This window comes from Lepisosteus oculatus, chromosome 3 (genome assembly GCF_040954835.1).
Source record: "Lepisosteus oculatus isolate fLepOcu1 chromosome 3, fLepOcu1.hap2, whole genome shotgun sequence".
Classification (NCBI taxonomy): Eukaryota; Metazoa; Chordata; class Actinopteri; order Semionotiformes; family Lepisosteidae; genus Lepisosteus; species Lepisosteus oculatus.
The window spans coordinates 26,063,414-26,089,293 of record NC_090698.1 but is presented as its reverse complement, the minus strand read 5'-3'; the positions used below and the strand labels follow the sequence as shown (position 1 = coordinate 26,089,293).

General features: G+C 38.3%; 1 protein-coding gene across 3 annotated transcripts in view; it reads left to right on the top strand.

Annotated features, from left to right (window-relative positions):
- The window catches only part of tln1 (talin 1), a 131,433-nt gene that overhangs the window by 60,635 nt on the left and 44,918 nt on the right, over positions 1-25,880 (top strand). For 2 of the 3 annotated variants that reach the window (XM_015337597.2, XM_069187059.1), the window contains exons 4-26: positions 737-834; positions 1,597-1,726; positions 2,768-2,920; positions 3,018-3,160; positions 4,728-4,855; positions 5,247-5,307; positions 6,201-6,305; positions 7,063-7,218; positions 7,872-7,973; positions 8,428-8,504; positions 8,746-8,926; positions 9,251-9,364; positions 9,767-9,875; positions 10,385-10,593; positions 11,253-11,351; positions 12,344-12,409; positions 18,476-18,643; positions 19,208-19,502; positions 19,846-20,012; positions 20,952-21,080; positions 22,797-22,910; positions 24,736-24,849; positions 25,064-25,198. In XM_015337597.2, coding sequence (XP_015193083.1) covers positions 737-834; positions 1,597-1,726; positions 2,768-2,920; positions 3,018-3,160; positions 4,728-4,855; positions 5,247-5,307; positions 6,201-6,305; positions 7,063-7,218; positions 7,872-7,973; positions 8,428-8,504; positions 8,746-8,926; positions 9,251-9,364; positions 9,767-9,875; positions 10,385-10,593; positions 11,253-11,351; positions 12,344-12,409; positions 18,476-18,643; positions 19,208-19,502; positions 19,846-20,012; positions 20,952-21,080; positions 22,797-22,910; positions 24,736-24,849; positions 25,064-25,198 — 3,053 coding nt within the window. The remainder of the gene's footprint in view (positions 1-736; positions 835-1,596; positions 1,727-2,767; positions 2,921-3,017; positions 3,161-4,727; positions 4,856-5,246; positions 5,308-6,200; positions 6,306-7,062; positions 7,219-7,871; positions 7,974-8,427; positions 8,505-8,745; positions 8,927-9,250; positions 9,365-9,766; positions 9,876-10,384; positions 10,594-11,252; positions 11,352-12,343; positions 12,410-18,475; positions 18,644-19,207; positions 19,503-19,845; positions 20,013-20,951; positions 21,081-22,796; positions 22,911-24,735; positions 24,850-25,063; positions 25,199-25,880) is intronic. The other variant, XM_006627040.3, reaches the window with a different exon arrangement.

Sequence of the window (25,880 nt, the reverse complement as noted above, 5' to 3'; positions counted from 1 at the left end):
AGGTGGCTTATTTGTGTAGTGGTGAGCTCTGTTGTGGCTTAGATCTTGGGTCCTGGGGTCACGTCTTGACTGGGGCAGGGCCTTGTGTTTGGAATGTGCATGCTCTCCAAATTCCTGTGGGTTTTCTGCAGGTGTTCTAGTGTCCTTCCATCTTCCAAAGACTTGTTGGCTAGGTTAGTTGGTGTATTATACACTGGTCCTCTGTATGTGTGTTATTGCACTGCAGTGGTAGTATCCTGTATAGGCTGTGGTCCCATCCTGTAGCTTGTGCTTCAGGCATATGTTCCAGATTGCTCTAACCCTTATCAAAAAATAGCACCTTTATGATAATAGGTGGATAGAGAATCCCATGTTTCAGGCAAAACCAACAGGGAATCTGGAATCTTTTCTCTCCATTTTGGGATTATAGTTCCATCTCCCCTTTAGGAACATTGAGTGGCAGTTGAGAAGATGTTCTGTGAAAGATCTTTTTTTTCTCAGCAGTTTGTAGGTGACTATGTTTCAGGTGAGATTTTGTCCTGTAATTTTTATCTATCTTTAACTCTGTAATGTTTATACTGATTTTTGTCTGTTCTCATTTTTATTTTTGTCAGGGCACTTCTGGTAAGTTCTTCTTTGAACCTCTAACCCTATATCTTAATCAGAAATACCCTACGAGCGCCAAAAGCAGACAAGGCTCTTGAGGACATCCCTTTAAGGCAGTAGATAAGGAATGCACATTTTTCTTCCCTTTCAGCTAATGATTACGGATTGTTCCTGTCAGATGAAGACCCCAAAAAAGGGATCTGGCTGGAGGCTGGGAAGGCGCTTGACTATTACATGCTGAGGAATGGGGTGAGTCTGTACTAAACCTGTTGCAACATAAGTCAAGGCATGTGTTGCCTGGAGTGTTGTTACTGCTTAGTCTGACTGAAAACGAGGCTGCGAAGAACTGATCTCTCATCGTTGCTGTGAAAAAGGTTAATTTAAACATACAGTAACACCACTGGAATACTTTGTACTTTCACAGCAACAACTTGCTGTTTGGCATCATATGCGCTCGTGTCTTTAACCACCTAAGTTTTTCCCGTGGGAGCTGATAGTTTCCACAGCCACCTCCAGACAATGGAACACTTTCCTAAAGGCCTCACAGGTTGCAGGGTTTTTTTTTGTCTTGTCTTCCATTATCTTGGAACATTTGTGCTGGAAATATGCAAAATTAAAATGCTTCACTCTTCGAAATAGTGAATTATGAACACGCTATTTTATGATTCTGATAATGTCCTTTCTACAAATAGCTATACAGCAAATGTTTAACCTAAGGGTTACAAAGTGGTTTGTTTCTTAGCTGGAGAAATGTCATAAATAAGTGAAAGGAATTATATTTTCAATATTTCCAGTAAGTCAACAGGGTTATTATTTGCTGTATAATTTGGCTGTACTTTGTCTTAGATAGCATGATCCATTTTGGATTTCAGTGGGTACAAGGAAATCCAAGCACTTTCCTCAGAATTACAACAGTTTTTGGTGGTAAGGTTTCCACTTGACAAGAAGCAAATAGGATTAGAAGATTGCTACAGAAATCACCCAGTGATGGATTTGAATTCTTGTTTATAGGACACATTAGACTACAAAAAGAAACAGAGACCCCTGAAGATCAGGATGCTTGATGGAACTGTGAAAACAGTCATGGTGGATGATTCCAAAACGGTCTGTGACATGCTAATGACCATCTGTGCCAGGATAGGTGAGATTTTTTTTGTGGCTGGGGGAAAAAAAGACATAGACAGAATGTGCGTTCTTTCGTGTGCACCATACATCTTTTCCTCATCAGTGGAAAATGCAACGCAAGCCTGAATTCAGCTGTGCATGTGAATTCAGCTTAATCAATGCGGAATTCACATGCATTTTTGCTCCTACTCTCCATCTCACCATCCACACTGAAAAGTAAAGTAAAAAAACAAATCATGCAGTTTACCATGTGTTTATCAACATAATAATCTTTTTTCATGATGAGTGTTTCAGAAGTGATGATAGAAGAACTGTAATGATTAAAGTAGCAAGGCTTCTGACAGGTATAGCTTTACACATGGCCATTTATTACTACACCTGTTTAAGGAACACTTCTGCAGTTCATTTTTTATCACAGTATGTGCATCCTGAGAATTTGTTGGAAGTTAGAAGTCCAGTGTTTATCACTTTCAAAATGTCTCACTACACATTCACTATGTAGGATGTGATCTTAAGGCGTAAGGCAGTTGTTCATCCTTTCATTGTGTCAGATGTTTCCAAATGAATGATGAAACAACAGGATACCATAAAGATGCAAACCTGCTGTATCGAATGGAACCTGATGTCTTGAAAAATGAATTGTACTGCAATTATTTCAAGACACTGCAAGATTTTGTTTGAAAACCTGTCAAATGCAATGTTATGCTTTTCAGAACCCTGATACTCACTCTTTAAGAGCTCTTCCAAGAAAACTATTTCAGGAGTTTCTTAGTTTCCTACAACAACCACAAAGGAAAGTGGTGTGCCAGCACGTGTTGGAAGTATAACCTGTAGGGGTAATTTTTAACAGTTAACAGTTTTACTCTTAGATGAAGAGATTAATTTGAATATGACATTCTCCCACTCTCATATTTATTTTTGGACATCACGCGGGGCAGAGGAGTTTTAGCAGCCCGGCTCAATGCAGGAAAGCATTTGTGCTAATGCAGTTCACCCACGGTAATTGTCTTGCAAATTGCAATGCCTGTTGAGCACCTCTTGTTCTGGATTACCACAGGCATTACCAACTATGATGAGTACTCGCTGGTGCGTGACATTGGGGAGGAGAAAAAAGAGGAGAACACAGGAACCCTGAAAAAAGACAAAACGCTCCTGCGAGATGACAAGAAGATGGAGAAGCTGAAACAGAAGCTGCACACAGACGATGATTGTGAGTATGGGCAGGTTTCTGCTCCTGGCCGTCTTGTGGATGAACTAGACTCCAAGGTCTGTGTAGAGCAGGTGCTGAAAAGGCTTTTGATTTGCAGTGAACTGGCTGGACCATGGAAGGACCCTCCGAGAGCAGGGCGTAGAGGAAACGGAGATGCTGCTGCTTAGAAGAAAGTTCTTCTACTCTGATCAGAATGTGGACTCCAGAGATCCAGTGCAGCTCAACCTGCTTTATGTCCAGGTAGCGTCAGTGGGGCAGGGATCTGTGGTGGATTTGTCATGCTGTGTGAAGCCTTGTTTGTGTTAGTGATTTGAAGCTAATAAAAACCCATCGGTGGTGTTCCTGGGCTAGACTCGCTCTGCTAAGATAATAGCTTTTAATATGAAGATTGTACAACAGAACAAGCACATTTGGCTCTCACTAGGGAAATGAATGCTGTGGTCTTTCCTCTAAAAGCCATGGATTGGGTTCTGCATTCAAAATACAGTATAAACTAACTCTTAATATTAAAACTGTCAATACAGTACTGTATTCTTTAGCCATTTGTATCATGATCATGTGACAGTTTAGTCATGCTTCCGATGAAACTGTTTTGTTGCAACTCTGCTGAGTGTTGTAACAGCAGTAACTCCCTCTCAGAAAATGAGATGTTCAGCTCCCATTATTTATCACTGCACTAAAGGTGGAGAAATGTGTTACACCCCAAACAGCTTTCTGCAAATTGCCTGACATCTTAAACTGTTAGTCATTAAGAAAACGTTTAAAAACGTTAATGCAATTTGCATGCATTTTTTTTAAAATGAGAAGCAAGGCTGTCAGTTTATTAAAAATTAAGCCATGCTTTCTCTGCATTAAATACATTGTACATAGTCATAACTAGATAAAATGTCTTTTTTGTTATTAAAAAAATATGCACAAGATAGCAGCCTGTTATTTTGCCAGGATGTTGATCAATGGACAGCATGTCCAGCATATTATAATGGCATTCCCTTATGTAACTTGTGTATACCTGGTTGTTAGGAGATAACAAAATGAAAAATCTCTTACTCTCCCATTCACTTGCTTGAACTTCTGATGCTACAGTTAGTAATTAACTAAAGCTTTATTGAATTCTCTACTCCTGATATGAATTGTTGAAGTGGCAAAAGAAGTACTTTGCAGCTGAAATGATTCTCATATTCTTAAAGACATCACATTAGATTGTTAATAATCTTTGTTTATTTAGTTTCTTGGAGTCTTCAGGTCATTCAGGGAACATGAAGTGTTGAACTATGGTAGTTATTCCTTATACGGAAACAGAATTTTGTTGAATTTTGTTTCACAGATTTTTGTTGTCCTTGCCAAAATAAGTACTTTAAAGAACTTTTCTAAACTTTGTTATAAGCACAGCTGGAAACAATATATTAAGCCAATATAAATAATGTCCTTATTGACTTGGCCTGTCCTCACTTATTTCATTATTTGTTTTTTATTTCCAGGACTTTTTTATTTATTCCTATGTCCATAGTTAACCATAGGTTAAACATGCTGTTTATTTTGTTCATATACAGTGCATACGGCTTAAAATAAACTTATGCAACAATGTAGTTGTTGTTTTCCATTGTAGTATAAAAAAATATTAATGTGAAATATTAACTAGGCACTAAGAGCATATTCACACATTAATGGCTAAAATACACAGAAACGGTCTAATTCAGCCACCATTGAAGATGGTATCTATGGTTATGATACCAATCAGTCAGTCAACACTAAATTGTTATACAACAGCAGCTCATAGTTTTGTTTGTTCATATGTTTTCCTATCAAGGCCCGAGATGATATCCTGAATGGCTCCCACCCTGTCTCCTTTGACAAGGCTTGCGAATTTGCTGGGTACCAGTGTCAAATTCAGTTTGGAGACCACAATGAGCAGAAGCACAAGCCAGGATTCCTTGAGTGAGTCATTGCTGTAGTTACTCCTTTATGCGAGTCACATACAGTATTAAAGCGGTGAGCATTGCATCCCCTGGTGCCTGGTTTCAAAATGATATGCATTACAGTATTGCAAAAACACAAGGAAAACATGCAAAACTGGGGTCAGAGTGTCACTGTACTGTTGAATGAATGGGAATGTGAATGGCTCCCTTGTGTGTCAAGTTCCTGAAGCCGCATAGTGTGACATTAGCCATGCAGTGTTTTTATGTACCAGATCCACAGGAAACAAGCTTCCTAATGGTGTTCCACAAATTGTGATAAGTTTGAGTTTTGTTTTCTAATGAGGACATGCTGTGTACATTTTGTTTTATGTTTAATAAGGCTGTATTTACAAATTGATTTCCCATTGCAGTTTGAAAGAGTTCCTACCAAAAGAATACATAAAAAACAAAGGAGAGAAAAAAATATTTCAGGTGAGTTATCTGACACATTCAACTCTGACCAAACTAAGATCATCTGGTTAAGACTTGCAGTGAATGTTTTAGTTTTGGCCAAATTACTGTAGATCATACTGTATATATAGCTGTTGGTGTATAAATCATTTTTAGATTGCTCAATTACACTTATTTGATAGCTACTGGCTCAAATTCAAATTGTTTATGACTCATTTGAAGTGAACTTGTATAGACATCCATCTTGCATGTATACTGATATTTGACCAAACTGATTTGTTTTGAATTTTGTGTTTACTAAATATCTTGTAAATGAGATTATTTAAGTTCGGGCAGCATTTTGTAAGGGATATCCATGGTGTAACCATTTATTTTATTTGCAAATAAAGATGCTTTTTTATAACTGATCTTTGCTGATTGGAACGTTTCCAAAGCCTGTGTTACTTAATGCCAATGGCAACACTTTGGCTAGATAACATCATGGCTATAACACCATATCAAAACTTTCATTCACTTTATGTGTGCACTACTTGCAAAATGTTTACCTTGAAAAGTACAAGTGGTGAAAAAAATGCTTCAGTAATGCATCTCGGTGTCAACTGAAGCATTGATTTGGTGTTGATTTTGGGTGTTGGTATTGATTTTGTTATTGATTGATATTACAATGAAAAAGTAATGGGAGAGATCAAATGTTGCATGTCTACTCAAGTTTACTTAGATCAGTGTGCTGTCTCACAGCATTTTTAACAATATTTTAATTTACATAGCTGTTTTAGTGCTAAATGTTTTTTAATAATGTGCTTTTGAAGTATCCAAACAATTAAATTCTAGAAATGAAATCAGATATGATGAGTAAAGAATTAAAAGAAAGACAGTGATGTTTTGAAGTAATCTTCTTGCTTTTCTCTTGAAAGGCCCACAAGAATTGTCAAAATATGACAGAAATTGAAGCAAAAGTAAGCTACGTCAAACTTGCCAGATCTCTTAAAACCTATGGTGTATCGTTCTTTCTTGTAAAGGTAAGCAAATTAAAAAAAATCCACTTTCCTCATTCCTTATGAGCCAATATAGTTATTAATAACAGAAACCGCTTTACATATTTGTGTACTGTTCAAATAAAGCAAATCAAAATGTAAACATTAGCCAGAGGTCTCTGACAAGAGGCTCTGGAAGTTTAAAGGCACCCATTGTAATTTCAGATTCCACCTGCAAAGCAATGAGCAAATCTATAAATGCATGTTTATTTATGAAAACAAATGGCATGACTGATATTGAGTACATAAAGGTGAGTGAAATGAATCAACGTAGTAGGCTCCATAAGAGGGACAGCTGTAGGTCTAGCTTAAATCTGTGAAATAAATATCCCTATCAAATAATTCAAAGGCAACTAGTTCAAATGTGTTGTGGTTTGACTCCTTCAATCTGCGTACTTGGTATTGCCTTCGTGTATTAACCATCTTCAGTCCAAGCTCCAAGTTTCAATAAAACTTCAACTATTTTATTTTTTAGGGGATCTTGAATCCCCTTTTCTAATTTTTTATGTCTATAAGTTTTTGTGTATGCATGTTATACTGGTAAATGGAGATTTGCATGGCCACTAATGACAATCCTGACACCATTGCAGGTGGTGTCTTTAGTACTGGAAGTTGTGGCTGAAATGGGGGTGAAAGGTTAAATTCCTTTTAGCCCTCCTGGTGCATTCGGTAACATAAAGCTTTTAATAAATGTCATGCTGTTTAGTGGCAATTTTCCTAAATGTCAGTGTTATTCCTACAGGAGAAAATGAAAGGAAAAAACAAACTGGTTCCACGGTTGCTGGGAATTACAAAAGAGAGTGTGATGAGAGTTGATGAAAAAACCAAGGAGGTGATACAAGAATGGAGCCTTACAAACATCAAGCGCTGGGCTGCCTCACCCAAGAGCTTTACTCTGGTAGGGGAGGACTAACAGAAAAACAACTGTAATTTTCCACACTTTGGCAAAGAAAAACAAAGACAAAACTGCCTCAGTGTATTGTTTTTGGGCATTTCTATTGCTTTGTATTTTTCAGTTTGTTGGAACTGAATATTGTTGATTTTAGAGAAAGGCTCACCACTCCAAAAAGTTTAAATCTTCTCTGATGGATATTAGCATTTTTTGTGATCTTCTGCAGTCAGTAAATTTCTAGAATTCTTGAATTCTTACAGACAGTGGTAACAGCTGCAGTGAGTCTTGGGCAGTAGGATGAAGTCATGTGCTGTATGGACAGTGAAGCTTTTATCACTTAATTAAAAAGTCCTTGTATAAGAAGTATTCAACTTTGACGAAACAGAGCAGTGGAGAGTTGACACTTCTAGTGCTTTCATTCAGCAATAGTATTAATGGTCTGTATCTAGGCTAATAATGTACAGTAGAAATGAAAATGCAAAATGAAGAAATTCCAAAATCTTTGAAGACCTTATCCATTGCAGATTTTCATTATCCATTTTTGTGAATCATTCATTAGGATTATCCCTTCAGAGCGAGGTATCTGTCTGAGATTACTCATAAAATAATTAATGATTTTGGTTCCTAGATTGCAATAAATTATTTGTGATTCTTCTCAGGATTTTGGTGATTACCAAGATGGTTACTACTCTGTCCAGACAACTGAAGGTGAACAGATTGCACAGTTGATAGCTGGCTACATTGACATCATTCTTAAAAAGGTACTTTATATTATAATGTTTCAATCCTATTTTTGCATGTGGCAAGTTTGTATGATGTCTTGGGCACTGTAGTACAGTGCAACTGTAGTAGTAAATGTACTTGTTGTGCAGCCCCTGCCAGATGAAGTCAAAGTCTTTTGTTTAAGCCACCCAAGTATCCAAGTCATTCACAAAATGGTGAGGAGAAAAGTACTGGTGTAAAAACAAAAGTTAAGTTTTGCTTTTGGTTGTCAATAGTGACTGGTCTTTAACATTTTGGAAAATATGATATTTATGTATCTTAATTGCAGATAGCAGATTTAGCTTTAGGGTGTTATCTTTCCAAGTGCTGTTCCCTTGCTTCATGCAGTTGACTTCTAGCAGATTTAGCAAAAAGAAAGTGTGGGACATGATTTTTAATTGCAATGACATTATACCTGTTCCAAACCGACATCTTTGTCATCTCTCGATTTAGAAAAAGAGTAAAGACCACTTTGGATTAGAGGGAGATGAAGAATCAACGATGTTGGAGGACTCTGTGTCACCCAAAAAGTAAGTCAAAGATTCTCAATCCCTACCTCCCCTCATGCCTTCATGTTGTGATGAAGTTTCACTCCTGTAATCTTAGGAACCCGTTTTGCTTGGAGAAAGGCCTAAGCGATTGCTGTAGTGATGTTTACAATTCAATTTTTTAAATATATAAAACAAAAATATCAGTTTAGCAGGTGGATTTTAATTTTTTTCTCAGTCGAGCGCTTAGATGGTGACTTACACAGGGGTGGTTTTGCTGCAGGTCCACGGTCCTCCAGCAGCAGTTCAACAAAATGGGGAAGGTGGAGCACGGCTCCGTGGCCCTGCCCGCCATCATGCGCTCTGGGGCTGGTGGACCTGAAAGCTTTCAGGTGGGCACCATGCCCCAGGCCAAGCAGCAGTTCACCAGCGGACAGATGCACAGAGGTCACATGCCACCACTGGTAAGGAACTTAGGGCAATTACAGTACTTTTGGAAGAGGTACCCAAAACTAGCGTGTAGCCTTTTAAAGGGACACCCTTCATTTCCCCCATAATAAAGTTATTGCTTTAATCTAAATGATTTAGGTTTTCAATTATTTTTTTTAGATCAGATTTTTATTTTGTTGTTAACACATAACATCTGAACGCTATCAAGACCATTGTTCAATGTTTAACAAGTTTCCTTCTCCCCAGACCCCACTATAATTAGACCTGTCTATCATAGCTAGTCTGTCTTTTCATTGTTGTTGCGCTTTGTACTTGATACTGCTGTGTATCCATTTCAGACATCGGCTCAGCAGGCTCTCACCGGCACTATAAACTCAAGCATGCAGGCTGTTCAGGCTGCACAGGCCTCCCTGGATGAATTCGACACTCTGCCTCCTCTCGGGACTGATGCTGTGAGTAACACCTTTACTGGTATCCCCCATTTTCATGGCTGTATTTCAGAGGACATCTACCTCTTTCACATTCTGAAAAATTATTTATGAGCTCAAAGAGTTTTCTAGGTTTGAAATACGTTTTTGAATCATCTTAATTTTTTTACTCGTCTGACTGTCATCTTCAGAAGCTTCAAAGGAATGACTATAAGCCATGACAAGGTCCGCTTCTTTTTTCAAGTTAGATAAGCACTAGAAAAAGAACGACTTCTTAAGCAGTATTTTTTATGTATTATGTTTTATTACAAAACTTCATTGTGGCAACCTGTTTGAACAATGTCATTAATGTATTAGGTTACCAGTGCAGTAGCATTTTAACAGAGATAACAAATGTAAGCAGCCCTTTTTCTTGTGTCTTATCAGGCCTCCCAGGCCTGGCGTAGAAACAAAATGGATGAATCAAAACATGAGATCCACTCCCAGGTTGATGCAATTACAGCCGGAACTGCATCAGTGGTGAACCTCACTGCAGGTACCTCGGATTCTGTCAAAACTACTGTGGTCGAATCTCTCGAGGCAATAAAAGCTGTCTTAAGTTTCCTCTAGTTCGCAGTGTCTCTGCATATCTGCAGTACTATCAGATGAGTTGTTTCCTCTTATACTAGTTACTACAGGACAGTGCTTTTCTGTTCCTTCCTTTCCAGTTTCAACTTTTGTTCCAAAAAATGTATAATTACTCTGCCAGAATACAGTTTTATTATTCATGTCCTGTATGGTATCCTATAATATTAATATTGCAATTCAGTTTTGGCTTATGGAAGGTTATGTGCAGTGTAGCCCCTTTTTTAATTCGGAGAGTAGCTGTATTAATCCCACTGCCTTAGGCAGAATCAAAGGTGTCATTCAGCTTTTGCAGAGATGTCTCAGCAAAGTGGTCAGTGATCAGGTTCCCATGTCAAGGGCTTTTTACACCTGGCATTAGAAAGTATGTTCAGTCCAGGGCAGAGCGGTTGCCTTTGAGCCCTGTCTTGTCTCTTCCAGGAGACCCAGCAGACACCGACTACACTGCCGTGGGCTGTGCGGTGACCACCATCTCCTCCAACCTCACGGAGATGTCGAAGGGGGTGAAGCTGCTGGCCGCCCTGATGGAGGACGAGGGCGGCAACGGGCAGCAGCTCCTTCACGCTGCCAAGAATCTTGCCTGTGCCGTGTCTGACATGCTGAAGACGGCGCAGCCAGCCAGCACGGAGGTAATACCACTGTACCTCCTCAACATACTGTCGAAGCATGATGCACAACAGCTTTTAATTAATAGTGTGGCATGCTTTGCCTCCGGAGAGTCATAAAACAAGATTAGCATGGTGGTACTAGAAAAATGAAACCATCCTGAATGTTCTCATGTGCTAGAATTTTGAACATTTTGAACATTTTAAGACTTTTTTAATTCTTAATTGAAAAGCAGCATGAAATTTGCAAGCTCTTTGTAGATATGGTCTTTTTAAAAAACTAAAATGAATTACAAACTTGAGTGGATTATAATCTTTTCTGCCATGTTTTATTTGTCATCTGAAGACACTATGCGTGTCCTGTGATACTGGAGAATACTTGTCACATTTGGTTCAAGAGTAACCTCTCATGCAGTGAAGCTTGATACCATTGGAAATAAAGACTAATCATTAGACAGGTAGTTTTTTTAAATAAAGAGGGTGCATCAGTTTTCAAGCACATTATTTTCTTCTGTTTTAGCTGACGTATCTCTTCAGGTCTGTATATTTTTGGGTTGTATTTATTCCCTAAATGTGATACATGTGACAAAAGAAGCTATGTGAGAAAACCACCACAGCACACCATTGACTTAATTTGCTTTAACATTCTCCTCATTTCTTTTTTTCTGTTTACCTTCTTCCAGCCTCGTCAGAACCTGCTCCAGGCTGCAGGCAATGTGGGCCAGGCCAGTGGTGAGCTCCTCCAACAGATTGGCGAGAGCGATGCAGACCCCAGGTTCCAGGTATGTATTTTTGTGTAGGTAACATTTAACCTCTTCTGTTTCAGCTTCATGACTGCTTGACTGTAGTTGAGGTGGTTCAATACTTTTGGAGGGCAGTGTAGCTTGCTTTTTACTGTTGTGTACAATTTACATTTAATTTTCATGTTAATTTCATTCACACTTCAAAACCAGCTTCAGCTAGGATTAGAGACAGTTCAGTTGGTATCCTTGGAAACCTGCAGGAAAAAAAAAGATCCAAGGCCAAGAGCTCATATCAATATACAGTATTATCAAAACCTTGTATTTTTTTCTTGTACCATAAAAGAGTCAGTTGAGTTTCATGCAGGTGATTGTGTAGATGTGCGCAGGGAGCCTCCTGAGTCTGCTGCACCTTAAAAAGCTTTCTGCTTTGTCATTCAGAAAAACTATAATTTGAAACAGATCCTGGCTGATACCAACAGCTCTTTATACTATTTTTGATACATGCCACCTAAAACATTTTTTTGTATTGGCATGGAAACAGGCTTTAATTTGCGCTCTTCCAAAACGTGTGGTTATCTGTGATATTTTGCCCGTTTATCCTTCTGCTCCATCCTGGTGAGAGCAGCAAACAGAGACTAATGGGGAAGATTTTCCTTCCTACCATTGTAGGTCTCCATTCACTCCTTTTTTACTTGGGTTTTTGTTGAAAACCAAAATCGGACAGATGAAAAACTAAAGCAACAGACTGAGAAACTGAAGCACTTTCATTGCATTTTATAGTTAGGAAATACCACGTTTTAAAGACAATAGGAAAAGCATACATGAAAGTAAAATCAAAGCCACGGTGTTTGATTAACATGGTGTGTTAATTTCTGCTTTTCTTGGCTTTTTGAAGTTTGTATACATTATATGAGAATTGTGAGATTTAATAATTGGTTAGTGTAAGAATTATATATTTTTAGGTAGATTACTTTGATTTTTAGTCTTAACATGAACTGAAGTAACCCATTTTTCCCGTGAATGCTGTGTAGTTTTTTCTAGGTAAAGGATCATTCAGGGGCACAAGGCGGACTCACACATCTTATAGTCAAACAATGGTAAAAAAGTTAAAATACAAAAAAAGTTCAAATACAGCAAATTTGACTAAACAATCAAATCTGGGGGTGATTGAGAATCACTTTTAAATCACTTTATACATAATTCTAAGCAATCTGCATATTAGTTAACCATTCAGAAAATTTTGATCTATATTCAAATTATGTTAATTTTTTTTTCCCATTAATGATGCCTGTCTGTGCTTGTATTAATTTATTGAAGGGATGTCTCTAAATGAAACTGGCCTTGATCACGGGTGGCATGCTTAGAGCAGTTGTTTGAATTTGGTAGTGTTTGGTTTATTCTCAGGTACAGAATACTCCAACCATTTCCCAGAGTGCAGGACAGAAGGAATTAACATCTGCACTCGAGCTGCTTTCAATTACAAGTCTTTACTTCAGTTCTTTGCAATTACTTCACCATTAGGGTGAATTAAGTGTCAATCAAACAGTAAGGGTCAAAGGCTGGCTTAAAAGGACCCAGGTGGAATAAAGTACCAAGGTCACCCATTCAAGATAAAGGCCGCTAAAACGTTCGCCACAATTTTTTCTAAAAGATTTTGTACTGTACAGACACTTGGAATGTTTCAGTAAAGTACACACTTCTAGCATCTTAATCCCATCATATCATCATATTTTTATTAAATAGAAAACAATATTTTTTCAAATTCAGCATGTCATCGATAGGAAATCTTTTGAAAATAAAATGTAATTAAATCGTTACCTGACTATCCAGTATCTAAACTTATGTCATTTTTAACTCTAAACTTTGTGATACAAGAGGTATTGTAAAACATTGCGATACAAGAGGTATTGTAAAACATTGCACTCTGACTCTAGGAATTCCATATGGATTAGCAGAGTATTTGGGATAAAAGGAACATTTCAGATTCAATTAACACAACAAAACAAAAAATGCACTGTTGAGATTAATTATAATAGCATTATTCACATGGACCCAGCTATTGTAATGAAGTATCAAATCAATGATTTAAAGTAGATATGACTTGTTAACTCTATACATTTAATATCATAATATCAAACAGGAACTTTTATTGGATTTTTTCCAACTTCCTGAGGATATATATCTGACGTTTCCCTATTTCATTTTCATATTATTCCATTTTATCTTCTTAAAACACCTCAATCTCTGCAGTGACTTACAAGGAGCTTTAGTGCCTCGGCCCCTTCTGAAGTCCCTGTGAGCCACAGGAGTCACAGCAGTCATTGGCAACAGAGAGAGCACTGGATGAGTAATCCCAATCCAATCCCCAATGGCACTGGCCAATTGCACATCAGTGCTTGGGGAATCCTGATCCCCAAGGCAATCCAAGGGGATTCTCAGCAGGCTAGTAACATGACACCGGCGGCTCGAGCTGATGATGTCTGGATTACACAGCTCAACCTGTGCTTGAAGCAGGTGCCATTACTGGTTGGAACAAAAGGCTTAAATCTGAATGAATTATCATATATAGAAGGTTTGAGTAGCTGCTGTGAGGGTTACTTGATGTACTGTATGTTAGGTATATAAATGCAAACGGTTTTGGAGTCACGTTCTGAAAAAGTGCTTTATAGTTTTCCAATAGGGAACAGATTTGGGGTTTTTATGGGTGCCAGTTTCATTTGGCATTTTGTTCCCCATCATCAGATCCAGTGCTGAACTATAGATACAACATTTATATAATGAGATAAATTCACATTGAAGATAAATAGAAATAAGAGAAATGGCCAGATTATTAATTATTCATTAAGTGTGTGAGGGTAACGTCATGCCATAGGGAAAAAAAATGAGATTACTTTCTTTGTTTTCATGTTCTTAGGACAAGGTTTGAAGGATTTGTTTTCCAATTTGGAATACAATTTATGACTATCTTCAGAAAGTGCTTAACATATTGAGCTCAGTCTTTTCAAAGGTACATGAGAATTTTATTTTTAAAGCTTTATGGTCAGAGCAGCTCCAGTAACTTCCAGTGTGTATTGAGGCATGTTGAAATTCAATGAGCATAAATAACATTTTGAAGAGTACGGTACATCTACGGTTATGCTCTGTCTTTCACTGTTGGTCAAATATAATTTGTGGCTTCAAGTGCAGGTATTTTGGTTTATGTGGAGGTGTAGGAATATAGCAATAGTAATTGCTTTCTTTGAATCCATGCATTTCAACCTTGGTGCAGACTAATAACGTTACTGTCTATTTAAGTTTTTTTCACTAGAGTGGGAGGTGAAATGACATCCCTTATTCTATTATGTTTTCTTTTATCTGTTATTATAGGAGATTATATGAAAGTACCTTTTTAAAATCAGTACTGTATAGACAGTACAGGCTTGGAAACCTCTTAAGAATTGGTTACCTGTAAAAATTATTTTCATGCAATTTATGCAGTATAATGTACAGTAATCACATGTCTAAGTGCACATAGTGCAGTTAGACTTTAGACTGGGAGTGTCATTGATGTTTATGTCAAAGAAGTATCCTTGAATTTGTGACCAGCAGTAAAATTTGTTCATTTATGTTTTCATACTCTGCTTTATTAGTTTCAAATTAAAGCTAGATTGTAAAAGTGACTTTGAAGTAATTCTAAAGTAATGTCTGCAAACTTATAAAGCTCACAACCATCAAGAGTTTATGCACACTGCTTCCGGGAACACATAGAGGTTTTCCTGTATAGATATTTAATTTTAAATTGAGCAAATTACAATTAAATTTGATATACCTTTATTCTGTAATGTTTTTAATATAGAACTAATACATTGGGGAGGCTTTTTGGAAAGCATTGATGGTATCTATGCAGCGTCTAAAACTGCTGTGTAGATCCAGTGAAAGCTAGTTTTCACTGTGAGCAAAGCAAGTTAAATCAGTGCTCAAATAATATGTGCCCTTAAGTTACAGAAGCTTTTTTAAAAAATCTCTTTTCGTTGGCTTAAGGTATAAAGTGGTTTTGTTGATTTTAATTGTGATACAAAGTAGGAGTCTCAAAAAACACATTAAGAGGCGTTTTCAAAATTTTTTCGGTCACCAGAGGAATGCAAAGTGTGCGATGTGCTTGTTTTCAGAAATGAGGTTTACAGCGCGAGTAATTTAATTTCCATTGACCCTACCATTTCAGTTATCCATCCAGCACAGTATTTTCCTCTAATGACTTCCATGTGTGTATGAAGCTAAGCTGTCCTATTCAAAGCCTGTTCTTTGATACTCTTTTAGTTTTTTGGATCATATTGCACTACATGTGTGGTGTAGCGATTCTCAGAGAAAAGTCTACTATTCCCACATTGTTTAGTTTTCTGAGCAAATGCAGTTTTTTTTGTTGTAATGAAAAAAATGTTCAAAGGACATTCTAAACCAGTCGAACCAGTCTAACCAATTTATATTTAGCACTTCTTTGTGTTCAGAAAAGATATTAAACTCCATAAAGTGTGAGTAACTGCTCGTCACTGAATATAATAAATTGTCTTTCTGTGGAATAAATATTATGTAATCTACTGTATGTGCCTCTGGAAACCAGTGAAGAAACACATTGGTTGTACTTTTATACACTTTAGAAAAAAAATCTGCTATCACTGCTAGGCTGGAGGAGAATCCTGATTTTCTAAACTCCATTGTGAACACACTACTGTTCAGAAGACACTAGCTACTTGGCAGGAGTCTTTAGCAGTATTGATCACAGAAAGCCCGTTATACTGTGTATATACCACTGTAGCCAACTGAAAAAGGAGCTGTCAGATTAATTTGGGTACCACTGTTTCTCCAAGTTAACCCAGTTTTTCTGGACTTCAGTATACTTGCCTGTTGGAATACTAAATGGTTGGCTTGCTTATTAGGGCTCTAGATATAGCCTTTGGGCAGCATTCAACATGTAGCACAGTGTTTTATCTTTATGAGAAGCACTAAAGTACTACTGTGTTACATCTTAAAATAGCATCATTAATCATTAACTTATGAGAATTAAAACTCGTCTTTACTTATTTAACTTATTTTAATCGCATTCCAGAGCTCAGTTTTTGAACGTGTAACATTTGAACTCAATGTAATGTAAAAGATCTGTAGCCAAGAGAAGGCACATAAAATTTGCCCTTGTGAAAGTTATTTTCCATATTGATGTCACATTCGTGATGCTGCACACAGCATTGTAACTCCCTCATAACTAGCCTTTTTTCTCTATATATTAGGCCTGAAGCTTGAAAGAGAAGCTTGTTTCTGGGGTAGGCAGTTAATAGAGAGTGGGGAAGCTTAAGAAACCTGCAGACCTTGATTTAGAAATTTGATTTCACGATCTTGTAGCTTCTGATATTTTTGAAATTCTTAATCATTGCAAATCAAGCTCCAGAATGCGATTAAACAAGCAAATGTTACGGAAAGGGAGTTTTATTTAAAATTTTTAGAATGTATTGATGAGCAGCCCTTAAAGTACTGTATTTTACAGAACAGTGCTGTTTTATTCACACAGTACATGGTGTTTCCTGTGATATATAGTATATAAAATGCTTCCCAACATAAAAATGTTCTTTGGGAAGTAGAAAGCTTTAAGATAGAAAGGAAACAAAGACTTAGGTCTAAAAAAGTTAGGCAACTCATGTTGTGACTGTTGTGTTTCCAGAGTACAGACAGTAATGTGTTGCTAAAGAGAACATTTCTGCATAGTACTGAACTTTGCTTCAGATGTGCCTTTTAAACCGCATATAAACAGAAGTTACATTTACAAAGTGGGGTGTAAGGTCATAAAAATACACCACAAATTTTAACCATTGCTCTGGGTTCGCTTTTTTTGCCAAACCAACACTGTAATGTGTTCCAGGTTTTGCTTGGACCTGGGGTACGCATGAGGTGATTGGCTTTGAAATTTATATGAAAAGATTTTCTTTCCAGACAACTACTTCAGATGTTCACATTGATCATGGGTTATGAATAATCAAACTGAGAGTGATTTAATTTTTCATCTAACGAGCCTTTTGGATTTAATGAGAACATATATCTTTTCCAAATTGCATATTGAGCACACCTTTTTCATATTAAATCAGTGTGTGGCTCTTGTCATTTAAAAATGAACACTTTTTTTTCCAGTGTTTTGTCAGTTTTTCAGATATGGTTCAGTCAACAAAGGTGAAATGCACTCCTTTGAACGGGATCTGCAGTATTACAAGAGCTGGATTTCCTGCACACTCTTACTGCTAAAAACATAGAACTTCCAAGGTGTTGCTGATAAGGAAATAGGAATATGAGCTTGATTTAGATTTTTTTGTCATTTTTGATTCAGGCAAACTGTGAGTCTTAGTTGATGACATGCCTTCACGTGGAAAGAATCCTGAGCACTTGGGGAGATCTGCCTTTGGCTGAGTCTGGGAACTTTTCCCTGCCTCCAGTTTGCTTGCCTGCCAGCCCTATTAATCACCTCGTGTTCTTGACACTTAGAGACATTTAACTTTTTTCCTGTCCATTTTCCATGGCAGGTACAGAAATTCCTTGTATTTCAGGGGATATACGAACTTTTTAATCTGTGGCCAATGTTAAATTGGGAGGATTGTTTTCATTTTCAGCTTTGATGACCATATTTAGTCTCACTCAGTAACTTAGCTCTTAATAAGGTGGTTACTGGTTTAAGAGCTTTTCCCAATTCTTCAGGTGCTCTTGATTTAAAGAGACCTTGAAACCTAAAGACACACCAGCCCTGTCAGAATCTGATCTAGAGCTTTCATTTTCAGAAAGAAGGGATCGTGGTTGGCAGAATTGAGGACTTTAGTACATGTGTTTTTAACAGAATTCCCCCTTTCTCCAGTTGTGCCTTGTTTCAGTATATATTTGTATAGAATTCAATAAAACACAGCTGACAGCCATCAGATAAGATATCCTGAGAGGTTCCAGGCCTTTGTAAGTCCTTTCTGGCAAGCAAACCAAGTTCTGAAGTAAAACCAAAGCCCTGTTTCTTGGTCAGTGATGATGTAATTAATCCCTCAAGAATAAATGCTGGGGATCAGCGTTTCTTTCCATGAATGTTTAATGGGTTTCTGCCCTCTGGCAGCCAGCCCACGGCATCATGCTAACCTGTCGTCTGTGGGGGGGGGTTGCTTTTCCAGGACATGCTGATGCAGCTGGCTAAGGCAGTAGCCAATGCCGCGGCTGCCCTGGTCCTCAAGGCCAAGAATGTGGCCCAGAAGACGGAGGACGCTGGTCTGCAGAACCGCGTGATTGCTGCAGCTACGCAGTGTGCTCTCTCTACCTCTCAGCTGGTGGCCTGCACTCGGGTAAGGAGGACGCCCCTGAGTGCTCTCTGCAGTGCTTCCCTTACCCTCCTATATGCTAACCTATCATTACAAGACCTGCTCATTCCACTACCCCTCATACCGCAGGCTGCCCAGTGCTTGGCTTCCATTCAGAGTGAAGCACACACACAAGGCAGCAGGTGATAGTGATGTCCTGGGAGTTTTTTTCGCCAGGCACCTTGACAATTGCATTAAATCTGTACTTTAATAACCCTTTAAACAATTGCAGATACTTTCTTCCTATGTTATCAATTTACCCCAAATGGCCTGTATTCACTGAGTAGACCCTACTTTAATCTAGGTCTGTCTGTAAAACGTATTACTTATATTATGACTTATATACAGTAACATGTGGTTAGACAGTCTATGTGCATATTCATGTATAAATTAGGTTCAAATAACCGACAGAGTTGTACCAGAGGGCTTTTGTGTTATGTAGAAGTAGAATATTGCAGGAGGGTCTTCCTTTAGTAAGTGGCTACAATATTTGATCTTGATTGCTGTTTAGGGACTTTATTTCATCATCTTGTTTTTTCTTCTTGTAAGGTGGTAGCTCCCACAATTAGCTCCCCGGTGTGCCAGGAGCAGCTGATCGAGGCTGGGAAGCTGGTAGCCAAGTCTGTGGAGGGCTGTGTGGAGGCCTCCCAAGCTGCCACCAATGACGAGCAGCTGCTGAAGCAGGTGGGGGTGGCAGCCACAGGGGTGACGCAGGCCCTGAACGACCTGCTGCAGCACATCAAGCAGTACGCCACTGGGGGGCAGCCCATTGGCCGCTACGACCAGGCGACTGACACTATTCTCAACGTCACCGAGAATATCTTCAGTTCCATGGGCGATGCAGGTCAGTAGGGGCCAAGGACTTCAACTGCTGCTCTACAGCAGTATGGTTGTCTACTTTTATTTAAAACAATAGAATGGTGCAATGTTAAGAAGTTCCATGCAGTACTGTACATGATTAACTTATCCATGCAAAGTGAGTGTATGCTGAGATAACCTGATCTCCTGTACTGTGTAAATCTTATTTTTCGAATGTGTTGTGGATGCCTTTTGTCATTGATTTGAGGGGATGTAATTTAAATGTTAAGTACCAGCTCTGTTTCTTTACCTACAAGCCAATGACTTTCTCCCACCTGGGCAGGCGAGCCAGGATATAAGATTAAGTTCTCTCTGTTGTCCTTGGGCAGGCGAGATGGTGAGGCAGGCTCGTATCCTGGCCCAGGCCACATCCGACCTGGTCAACGCCATCAAGGCAGACGCCGAAGGCGAGACGGATCTGGAGAACTCCCGCAAGCTGCTCTCTGCAGCCAAGCTGCTCGCTGATGCAACTGCCAAGATGGTGGAAGCAGCCAAGGTACAGACCTGTAGCCATCATGGTGTAGTTCTGGTTCTGTTTGGATGCCGTAGAGGTACTATAATTCCAGCATGGCTTATATTAATGCTGACCTGGCTGTTATCTTTACAATTGCTGATATACAGTACCGGTATAGAAGCAGGATACCCGTTTGTCTATTTGTCAGACCCAGGTGAAAGCAGCTAGAGCACATTCAGCACAGGAGGATAATTTAGCACCCTGCTGCTATTTGTGATAAAGGGAAGAAGCATTTGAAAAAGGTGTGCCAGCTTCCAGGCAATGAGATCGTAGCCTGATATCTGATATTTACAGTACAGCCGGTGCCATTTGTAATGGCTCTCCTGCATCTCTGTGTGTGCAGTGTGATCTCACCTCTTTCATTTATTAATATTCCTGTAAGTCACAGCTTGGCCCATGTTTGAAAATATAGCTCCTCCCATTAGCCTCCCACCACTGCCAAGATATAAGACTGAAGGCAGATTAAAGTTCTGACTGAATATATTGATACATATCCATTTTTTCTGTAATGATGTATATATAAAGTATAATGATATGATATATTTAATATAAATTCAACTTTCTTTAAAAAATTGATTTTAAATTACAGTATATTCTATAGTAAAAGCATCAGTAATAACCCTCTGAAATGCGCACATGTATACTGCATGTAAGAAACCGTGCTCCTGGGAACATATCCTATTTGGACTTATGCTGTAATTTCCTCTGTGAGCAATGATTCCTACAGTGGTTGTTTTTTTAAAGTCTTCGTTGGCGCTATGTAAGATATTGCTATAGTCTTCAGTGGTGTGAGGTTCTAGGATGTAGTGTCCTAGGTGGTCCTGCCAAGAGGTGAGCAATCTCCTAGTCAGGGAGTGAGGCAAGTCCTTCATATACCCTGCTATTATGGGGGATTCGTGTTCACCGTCCCCTTCTGTTCAGGGAGCTGCTGCTAATCCAGACAGCGAGGAGCAGCAGCAGAAACTGCGGGAGGCGGCTGAGGGTCTGAGGATGGCCACCAACGCTGCAGCTCAGAATGCCATCAAGAAGAAACTCATCAACAAACTGGAGGTGATGTCAACTGCAGAACGAAAGCTTGCCCCCCTGTTGGCTTGGAAGACTCTCCTTATTTCTCTTGTACACCCCAAGTTTCCTATTTTAAATTGCATTTAGCCCTTTATCCAGCAAAACTGAGATGTGATCAGCAGAATTTTTAGGTTTGTGAAGCAATTGCATGTAAATACAAAAGGTAGGTGGAATTGTTAGATCTGAATTTATATCTGCACATGATTTAGTTCTGTTTACCCTTCCCTGTCTCATGCATAACACTGGTAGCTAACATAGACTGACATTTCAAATAAATTCCTAAGGTACTGGACAAAACCTGTTTTCCTAGGCAACTGGAATAAGTCTTTCATATTGCCATATATTTGGCTGAAGCAAATCGATACCTTTCCAACTACTGCAAATTTTGTGAAGGAAAGTCAATCTCTAAATGAAAGATTGTAAACCTGTAACTACCATGTCTCGCTGTAGCATGTGTCCTCATAAGGAACTGTGCTCTACCAGATTTAAACCTTAATGTGAATTTAAACAAAACAGCTGGAGTGTGGCCACACTTAAACATTGTGAAACTGAATCATTGCAGTACATCAGACTAGTTATAACATGCCACTATATTCTGTATATTAAGGGTTTTAGCTGTCATACGCTCTTAAATGCATGTTGTAACCTGAGGTATTTCACATTTTGATCTGCATATACGCAACAGCTTTCTTTGCTTAAGAAGTTTTATCAACAAACATAAATAATTGCTGTGGGTATCCCTCAAAGCTAATACGATGTAGTCCATTACTCACAGAGAATTCTCTGGAATATAGCTGAACACTGCCTTATGGTACTAGTCAGTGTCAGGTTCTTTAAAATGAATTGTTCCCTTTCTTTGTTTCCATGTAATATGTACAATTAGAAGTTAAGTGCCTGTTTTAAACCTAACCAATTCAAATATTTTTATTGACATGACTAATTAATTAGAGTGTTGTCAAAGTAGATACAGTACAATAAACATGACATTTACAGTACAAACATATTATTGGACGTTTACATACAATGCATAAAACATTGAGAGACCTTAGCCTGTTCCCCAGTCTGTGACTGTAGATCATATACTGGGCTGCAGCTCTATTGAGTTTCCTCCCCCTGCAGGAATGGAAGCTGTTCTGATTCTGGCAGGTGTGGGAATTCTGGGATTAGATGTTATTTTAGGGAAGAATGTCTGTCTAATCCCATTTTGCCTCTTTCATAAGTAGTGACTGATTTATGAAGCTTAATGTTATTCTTTATCTCTCACATATTTGAACAGCTTCTACAGAGCTCAGCATTCAGACAGGTTTATTCTTGATGGAGTTCTGCACGTAATGTGAAAACAGTGATTAGTCTGCTGCAGTCCTGGCAGAGATTTCTTAGGCGTGATCACTATACCAGTTTGCTTTTGCGAGTTTTAACATGTGTAAAGGTAGTCCTGAATGATGTGAAAACATTTCTGTTAGGATATGTTTAGGATGCGTAGGATGTGCTTTACCCGGTTAAAACCTTTTTCAGGTCTTAAATATAAAAGTACAGCATATAGTTTTTTTTTTCTGAATGCTTCTTTTGATGCACTCTATCTTTCGAACACTCCGAGCATTGGGTTGTGTTAGGAAGGAAGCTGTGTACACGAGCCCTGGCAGTGCAGGCCGAGTGGTGGAGATGTGCCACTGAAAGTGGTGTTTGTTGTGTTTCCGGCAGAATGCTGCAAAGCAGGCAGCTGCGGCTGCCACTCAGACGATTGCGGCTGCACAACACGCTGCTTCCTCCAACAAGAACCCTGCCGCCCAGCAGCAGCTGGTCCAAAGCTGCAAGGTAAGAACCACTGCCATGGCAACAGTGTTTCCGGTTGGGTGAGAGGGAGGTCAACCCTCACCTTTCTCGGTCTCCGAGAACAGAAACTTCACAGTCATACTGTACAACCACAGTACGGAGAATATTACTTAGGTCTGAATGTGTTAAGAGTTTAAAAAATATAATTGTTGGAGTTTTCCACCATACCAATCTACACTGGTTAGCTTTTTTAGCTTTCTGAATGACTGAATTCAGTAGTTCAGCTCAACAATTACTGTTATTCAGTTATCGGTTAGGTTTTTTTTTTGGTCACTGTGAAAGACATTTTTATACTGTTTTTCTTCAGGCAGCTTACCACTGTGTAGGTAAAAAATAGTGACTCTTTGATGTCTCATTTCTCGATTCTAAAAATACAAAAGTTAAAATGTCTTTGAGTTTATAGAGTATTTTGAAAAGGGTGCTTTTATATTTCAAAACTGAAAATTAAAAAATGTGCCTGTGAGTTTGACTTCGGTTTCCAACCCCATAGCAATAAGCCTAAATTATATTTACGCATGCCTTTTACATTATTTTGCATGCTTGTATTCTTTTCCTTTTGTAAAGACCATTTGCAATAAAGCTTCATCTACATGGCAGAAGGTATTGTTTTTTTATCTAAAATATCCTGGAAAACTTGGGAATCCATCTGTTCCTCTGTCCTAACTAGGACACCAAGGCAAGATGATACAATCTTTATGATGGACACCATGATGGATTGTCCAGAGGAATTTTTATAGCTGTCACTAGTTGTTGAGGCTTATAATCTTTTACTTTACATCTTTGAGCAATTCTCTTACTTATCCTATGATAATGTAGTACTCATTCTATGTTCAGCCCGTTTAATAATAGTGGCAATCAAGGTGGCTTCCAGAAGTTTCTGTATTCTGTCTGAGGCCTTGTGAAACTACTAGATGACTAAAAACCATTAGGTGATAAAATATACAGCATTTCTTTCAACATATTTCCAGAGTAAGAATACATTTGAACGTTGTGTATTAATAATCACATCCTGATTATTTTGGGGTTGGTACTGTGGAGTTAAACTCAATTCAGACTCCACAGCTCTTGGGTCTCTTTGTGTTTTTGTTTCCTTCCACTTCCCAAAAGCTGCCTAGGTTAACTGGTGCAAACAGATTGTCCCTGTTTGTGTGTGACCTGGGATAAGACTCCCCCAACCCTTTATTTAAAAAAGTACCTCCTGTTCTCTGATATAAATTAATTGTAGTTTCCACTTATGACCTTTTGTGTGCATTTTACCATTGATACTAAACAAATAGCTTTCTGATAATGTACAATATGGATCTGTTGTTGACAGTTATACAGTACTCTTCATATATTCAATTCTCCTTTTTACACATCAAAACATAATGTAATTAGTGTAAAGAAATTCTCTGTACATCCTTCTTTGAAAAAGCTTACAGTTTATCAAATGTATTAGTATATAGCTGCTATGTTTAAATCTAATGTACTATGTTGTTGTAACATGCAAACTGGCTGTTGTGTCTTTTTTTGTGTTCAGCATCATGGAATACATCTATGTACAGTATGTATGCTGTAACTCCGCAGTTACACACTAAAATTGTATCTATACTGTATTTTATCACATAAAAAACTTTCTAGGAGAAGCAGTCAATGTTGTATATTTTCAAGAATCGTTCTAGGTTCTGACATTCCTGTCATTATTGACCGTTTGTGTCTAAACGTGTGGCAGAAGCCACTGTGTAGTGGACATCAAATTTCCAAGCGGTTTGGTCAGATGAACTTTATGCTTTGTGTGCGAGGTGAATGTCTTTCCTGTTCCTCACAGGTTGCTGCTGATCAGATCCCAATGCTTGTCCAGGGAGTCCGAGGAAGTCAGGCTCAGCCAGACAGCCCCAGTGCCCAGCTGGCTCTCATTGGGGCGAGCCAGAACTTCCTACAAGTAAGGATGGCACTCTTGTAGAATGTTATGATTGTGTGATCTCTTATTATATGTATGCATAATATATGATCTCTCATCTGGTGTAGTTAAATGTGTTCTTATTATTTATTCATATTAGTATATATATATTTCTGTTTCAATATGGAAAATATCTTAGAAAACGTTTTACATTTTTATAATGTATTTTATTTAATTACTTTATTATTTTATTTAGCCTGGAGCTAAGATGGTCACTGCCGCCAAAGCCACTGTACCTACCATCGGAGACCAGGCCTCAGCCATGCAGTTGAGCCAGTGTGCCAAGAATCTGGCGAGTGCCCTGGCTGAGCTCAGGACTGCGGCGCAGAAGGTGAGAAGACAGCTCCCCTGTTAAACAGCTGCTGTTGCTGTCCTGTCACCTGTCATTGTTCAGTTTTACAGAGTTACTGTGGATTCAGTGATTGAATACAAGATATTTATACACCTCAAAAATCGCTAGTCTGAATTGTTACATTGTGGGCTGTATTAAATAACTTAGAATTTTTCATACATTTTATTCTCTCCTTTTATTTTTACAATACATTTTTTATTTTACAGTATATCTAATCCAGCACACCTTGCAAAATAGGATTTTGAAATTTACTGCTTGACTGTGGCCCTTACAGAGACAAATGTATTATGAAATTATGTGAACCACTATTATTGCACAGACAGTGGCCACTCAACTAATGTTTGTGACTTGCTTAAGTAATTTTTTGTACCTAATTTACATTTGCCTTGCAAAAGGCGTAAGTACTTACTGCACACGATTTTTCTTTGTAGGTTTTTGATTTCACCCATAGAAGTGTTCAACTTTAGCTTTTAAGTTTTGATTAAAAATATTCACTTTAAAATGTATACAGTATACCTCTGTTGTAATTCAACAAAATGGGACATCATCTGTAGGGGTTGAATGGTTATGTGAGAAACTGTATACCTTTGCTAAAAATCAGTCTTAGATACAGTAGATAATACTTTACTGTAGTAATCCCATAGGGAAATTGATGTAAACC